Raw genomic sequence first — 5,880 nt, 5'->3', positions numbered from 1 at the left:
TCCTTGCTGTTACAGACAGACCCTGCCGACACAAACTTTATTATTGGGCAGGAGGAAGACAAGGTCTTAGGTTCTAGTTGAGATGGAAGCTCCAGGGGCAGAGGTTGGGGATCCCTAGGTTCAGTTATCACTGGGCAGGGTGGGTACACTGGCTAAGGCAGGCAGCAGGTGTGCATATATGTCGATTCCACGAAGGAACACAGCCTCATGCAGCCGCTCATCATGGTCATGCAGCAGCACAGGTGTACGGTTCATGGGTGAGAAGCCCAGAGCTGGGACTCCAATCTGCAGGGGCAAGAAGAACCGTTAGGGAAAAGCCAGCATTTAGGCCCTGTCCCCTGCCCATGCACTGCCATGCAAGTGGCTTACTGCGCGGAGATAGCGGCTGTCCGTGGTAGCAGGGAAGATCTCTGCCTCCAGAGTGAGGTTCCTGCAGGGGGAAGAGCCTGATGAATGGGGAAGAAGGTAGGGGGGAGCACAAGGGAAGAACTAAAGGGGAAAGGAGGAAAAGAGGTGGGGAAGGAGAGAAAGGAAGGAAAGGGGGCAGTAGCAAGGAGAGAAGGGAGCTGGCCATATGCTCACATGTCCTTGAAGACCTGGCTAAAAGCTGCCCACCAGGGATCTGAGTCATCAGTAGGTGTCACGCGAGGCTTCGTCCACTTCTGTGGGAGAGTGAGGGGAAAGATGGCATGATCAGGACAGGGGCCTGGGCATCTTGCCCTGTTCCCTATAGGATGGGCTGTGCCTGGCACAGAATACCTTTCCACCCCTAGCCAGATATCAAGTGGCCAGTCTAGCCACAGGCCCTCTTTCAGGCCCTCAGATGCTCTAGATCTGGGGCCTTCCCATCCCTCCATCTACTTAATTGCTCATCCTTTAGGTTTTAGCCCTAGTGCTCTCCCAGACCTCTCAGACTAGTTTTTTGTTTGGTTTTGTTTTTGTTTGGAGACAGGCTTTCACTTTGTTGCCCAAGCCTAGGGGGAGTGGCATGATCATAGCTCACAACAACCTCAAACTCCTGGGCTCAAGCAATTCTCCTGTCTCAGCCTCTTGAGTTGCTGGGACTATAGGCATGCCACATGCTTGGCTAATTTTTTTTTTTTTTGGCCGGGGCTGGGTTTGAACCCACCACCTCCGGCATATGGGACCAGCGTCCTACTCCTTGAACCACAGGGGCCGCCCACCTGGCTAATTTTTGTATTCTTAATAGAGATGGGGTGGGGTATCTCACTATGGGGGTGTCTCCCTATGTTCCTTAGGTTGATTTGGAACTCCTGACCTCAAGTGATCATCCTGGCTTGGAACTCCCAAAGTGCTAAGATTACAGGTGTAAGCCACTGTACCTGGCCTTCTCAGACTAATTGAATACCTCAATTATAGGTTCTTAGAGTGTGAGGTCCCACCTTTCCTGGACCACATAGGCTCATATTTACATAAAAGTAATACTATATAAATATTTGATTTATGTCTATCTCTTCTTATCACACATTGAGGGTAAGAATTGTGTCTAATTTTACTCCCACAGTATTCCTTAGCACTCACAGTGGCCTTCACAACTAATGCTTGTTGGGTGAATAAGATGTGTTTCTCACAGATAAAAAAAGAAAAAAAGTTGGCTCAGCGCCTGTAGCTCAGCAGCTAGGGCACCAGCCACATACACTGGAGCTGGCAGGTTCGAACCTAGCCTGGGCCTGCCAAACAATAATGACAATTACAGCATAAAATAGCTGGGCGTTGTGGCAGGCATCTGTACTCCCAGCTACTTGGGAGGCTGAGGCAAGAGAATTGCTTAAGCCCAAGAGTTTGAGGTTGCTGTGAGCTGTGACACCACAGCACTCTATCAAGGGCGAAATAGTGAGACCCTGTCTCAAAAAAAAAAAAAAAAAAAAGAAAGAAAGAAAGAAAAAGAAAGCCCAGATATATACTCCTCCACTGTTGCACACTTGGCGAGCCCAGTTTCTCCCATCACAAGTCTCAACTCAATACCTGAACAAACTCGAGGGTGACTCCCTCACCAGCTGCCTGGCACCAGGCATGCAGCTGCTCCTCGAAAGCCTAAAAGAAAGGAGATGAGCTGACTCCTCAGGCTTTCCTGGAGCTTTTATGACAGGACTGAAGACTCCTCCAAACCCATGCGTAGGTGGCACCTTCAGGTCCACGTCCGGTGCCACACGGAAGTCAAAACCAGCGCTCATAGTGGCAGGTACCACGTTATAGGCCACACCACCCTCTAGCTTAGTCAGGTTCACAGACGTCACTGCCCCTTCCTTCAGGTGGGGGTTTGACTGTAGCCTGCAGTAGATGGGGGACAGGGTAGGAGCAGGAACAGATATAAGAAGATGGCTCAGCATTCCTCTCTTGTGCAGCCTCCCAGAGGCACCCCCATCCAATTCCCAGGCTGCCTCACCTCTGTCTTTCCCTCTCCCGGAATGCCAGGATGGAGCTTACAACCTTGTGCTAGAAGAGTATGAGATTAGACGTGACAGCAGCCCCATGGTGGAGCCTCCCAAACTCCCAGACTCCCTCCTTGTATGCCACGCACCAGCTTCTCTGCTGCTGTGTCCTCAATGAAGCGTGAGCCATGGCCTGGCTTCCCAGTGCTGGTGACCCGCACCCCTGGGGAGACGTGGGGGAAGGGAGTGTCTTCAGCATGAGAGGGGCTAGAGATGCAGTCAACCCTGGGGCAGGCCAGGGTCTTCCCCTTATGTTGAGCTCCTCTGGCAGGGACTTGTCTCCCTCAGAGCCTGCAGCATAAAGCTGGTTTAAGCCCACAGTCAGGCAGGCCCTCAGAGAAGCCCAGGACAGAGAAGCCCAGGACAGAGATCCCCAAGTAGGAAGGGGGTGGGAGGCAGAAGCCCTGGGTTCAAGGACTACTCAGGCCCCAACTTGTGTGATCCTTCACAAGACCCTGCCCTTTCTGGCCTAGTCTCCCATCTATATATTGATCCCTCCCTCCGAGCTCATACTCACACCACACGCTCCGCTCGCTATAAAAGACACTGAAGGCATCGGTGGGGTTGGCCAGACCTGAGGAGGGAAAGGGGGTTCAGAGGGTAGAGTGGCCCAGCCCCACTAGCGGCCTCCCTACTCCCTGCCTGTCTGCTCAGTGGCTGGCCAGCTTTCTTACCCTCATCCAGAGCAAAGCCAGCCCTCAGGGCCTGGAACTCAGGCCGCTGCACGAACAGCTCCATGCCACGGTGACCCCCAACCTCCTCATCTGTAAAAGTGGCAGTGACATGAGATGAAGGGGCCATCTCCCTCCAACACACCTTTCTCCTTCCCAAATGTGTACCTCCCTGAGCCATTCCTACCAGGCACAAAGGTCATGTGGATGGTTCTAGGGAAACAGCGGCCCTCAACCTTCAGCCTCCTCACTGCCTCCAGGTACCTGAGAGGGTATAAGCCAGGTGTTAGGGGAGCCACCACAGTCTCAGGCTGACCCACCAGGCAGGCACAGGCAGAGCTGGAAGATTTAAGACCTGTGTCCCGAACCCTTCCAGACTGTGGCCCAGCTCCAGAAAGTCCCTGGCCCTCTCTGGGCCTCAATTTCCCCATCCATGCAATAGTCATGACAGTAAGGTATGCCCTAACTAAGAAGTCAAGATGTTCCTTTGTCTTGAGGTTCTCTAATCACATTCCCTGGTACTGGGTTAATCCACTGGGTTGGTGGGCACATTGTGGGGAACTTGGGAAGACACTCACTGGATGCTGACACACTTCATGTCCTGGGTGCCCCTGCCATAGATGTAGCCATCAGAATCCTTGAAGGCCTCAAAAGGGTCATGACTCCAATGTTCCTGGAGGAAGGGATAGGAAGGGGGACCCAAGCTCCAGATTTAGTCATTAATCCACTCTGGCTAATGATGGCCCTGCCCTAGGAACCCACCAAAGGGCTGGGGTGACAGACTGGTGGTGGGGGTCAGAAGAGGACTGAAGAAGGCAGCTGATTACCATCCTCACTGGACCCCCACATGCAGTCATTGCTGGACAAAGGCTGCTTGTTCCATGATGTTGGCATTAATGCCAGGACCAGCACCATGAGTTCCTGAGATTGGATTCTGGGGTCTACATTATGGTCCCAGAACCTGCACTACCCCTGCTACACACCTTGAAGACAGGTACCACATCTGTGTGGGAGTTGAGCAAGATCGAAGAGAGTGCAGGATTGGTGCCTGGCCAGGTCAGCACAGTCACCACAAAGCCAGGTGCTACCTGGAAAGGGTCAGGAGGGGAGGTGGTCAACACAGGGTGAGGAGTTGCCCCAGACTTACCTCTCTTCCCTACTTAAGGCCCCAGGCTCACCTCCACTTTCTGACAGCTCAGGCCCAGCTGGTGGGCTCTTTCCTCAAGAAAAGCCACAGCAGCCCCTGGGGATAGAGAGTCTTGGGCTGCTTCTGTCCACCCATGGCTCCCACTAGTCTAGGCAGCCCAAAAAGGGGAGCAGACTCAGAGATGGGCTGCTACCTTCCCAACAAAATTCCACATCCCTCAGAGACACCTGTATTTCTGTCCCCAAGTTAGAAGATGTATTTGGCTAGTCAGTGTGACCCTTTGTGAATACCCAGGGTTAGAAGTGGGCATTATTATCTTCCTTAAATATGGGGAAACTATGGCACAAAGACATGCAGAGATTGACCCAGCATCTCTCAGCTGGCAAATCACTGAGCAGAGATTTAGACCCATGTACACAATTCCCAGCCACCAAGTGTGAGTCCTTAAGGGTTGTAGTCTTTGGTCCAGCCCCAGAAGGCTGTGGAGGACCCTTGTGGCTGCCCCAGTCTCCACCAACCACTCCCACCCTGTGGGGTGAAGTAATTTTTTTTTTTTGAGACAGAGTTTTTCTTTGTTGCCCTTGGGAGAGTGGCATGGCATCATAGCGCACAGCAGCCTCAAACTCTTGGGCTCAAGCTATCCTCTTGCCTCAGCTCGGACTACAGGCACCCGCCACAACACCCGGCTATTTTTTAGAGATGGGATCTCGCTGTTGCTCAGGGTGGTCTTGAATTTGTGAGCTCAGGCAATCCACCCGCCTTGGCCTCCAGGAGTGCTGGGATTACAAGACTGAGCCACCGCGTCCGGCGTGAAGTGACTCTTTAACTAGCTGCCGTAACCTCTGGAGCAGTACAGCCCCTGGGTAAAAGGTTCCTCCAGAGCTTGGAGGGGCTGCCTTAGTCGCTGACCTGGGGAATGGCTAGAGGGGCTGAGGAGCCATTTGGGGCAGCAGAGTGAGGCTCAGATGGGTGACCGAGGTTGGAGCCAGTTTAGAGCACCGTCCTGGCACTTTAAGCCCCATCACAGGCTCTGGAAGCCTCCTCTTCTCACCGTAGTCAGGCTTGGGCTGGACGGTGCGGATGCGCAGGTACTGGCGAAAGAGCGTCACAGATGGGTGCTCGTCCTCTGGACCTTTGCTGGCCATGACACTGTGAGTGGTGAGCCGGGGGCAAAGTGAATGGCTAACTACCCCTCTGCACACGGCTCCTCCCCCACGACAGTTTCCTGGACGTCCCAGAGGACCCCCACTGGAGCCCCACTAACGAAGCCCCCTGATTCAGGCGCTGTTCTGGCCGCTTTCAGCACATTTCCTTATCTAATCCCCCAAAGAGCCTCATGAAGTCTGTGCCTTCGTCAGAGAGTAGCAGAGCCAGGTTTGAACCCTGGCATTGATTTCTCTTATCCTCCTTCAAAAATATCTCCCAATTGCTCGGGAGCCCCAGATCCCTTTACCTCTCTCCGGGGTTCCCCACCTCCCTCTCTCCAGATCTTGAACCCCGCTCGCCTCCCAGCGTCGGCCTCAGACCGTGGCCCAGACTCAGAGTCCAATGAGGTCTCAGGCTTAATACCGCCCCGATCCTTCCCCCACGTGGTCGGAACCAGATCACC

The 5,880-nt window shown here is 53.5% G+C and overlaps 1 protein-coding gene across 2 annotated transcripts; it reads right to left on the bottom strand.

The window, feature by feature from the left end:
• Positions 1 to 5,880, bottom strand: ACY1 (aminoacylase 1). 2 transcript variants are annotated; one of them, XM_053599780.1, is made up of 15 exons: positions 5,745 to 5,880; positions 5,323 to 5,420; positions 4,303 to 4,367; positions 4,108 to 4,212; positions 3,703 to 3,797; positions 3,312 to 3,388; positions 3,128 to 3,217; positions 2,971 to 3,027; positions 2,543 to 2,616; positions 2,408 to 2,457; positions 2,148 to 2,292; positions 1,987 to 2,055; positions 583 to 662; positions 370 to 430; positions 1 to 285 (listed from the first exon to the last, which is right to left on the bottom strand). In XM_053599780.1, exons 2-15 carry the CDS (start codon positions 5,414 to 5,416, stop codon positions 121 to 123), a joined length of 1,227 nt encoding a protein of 408 aa, XP_053455755.1. In that variant the 5' UTR covers positions 5,417 to 5,420; positions 5,745 to 5,880; the 3' UTR covers positions 1 to 120. The 2 variants fall into 2 exon arrangements, with proteins under 2 accessions (XP_053455755.1, XP_053455754.1); XM_053599779.1 differs by having other exon boundaries at positions 5,725 to 5,865.

The sequence above is a fragment of the Nycticebus coucang genome, chromosome 8 (genome assembly GCF_027406575.1).
Source record: "Nycticebus coucang isolate mNycCou1 chromosome 8, mNycCou1.pri, whole genome shotgun sequence".
Taxonomy (NCBI): Eukaryota; Metazoa; Chordata; class Mammalia; order Primates; family Lorisidae; genus Nycticebus; species Nycticebus coucang.
Note: the sequence above shows the minus strand (reverse complement) of the source record. Positions and strands in the feature narration are given on the sequence as shown.

Bases quoted from the DNA above. Each gene is read 5' to 3' on its own strand.
- ACY1 (XM_053599780.1), bottom strand. From the start codon at position 5,416: ATGGCCAGCAAAGGTCCAGAGGACGAGCACCCATCTGTGACGCTCTTT. The intron at 4,368-5,322 runs GTGAGAAGAGGA...CTCTATCCCCAG, and splicing joins CCAGCCCAAGCCTGACTACG to GGGCTGCTGTGGCTTTTCTT. The intron at 3,218-3,311 runs GTAGGAATGGCT...CCACTTTTACAG, and splicing joins CCACATGACCTTTGTGCCTG to ATGAGGAGGTTGGGGGTCAC.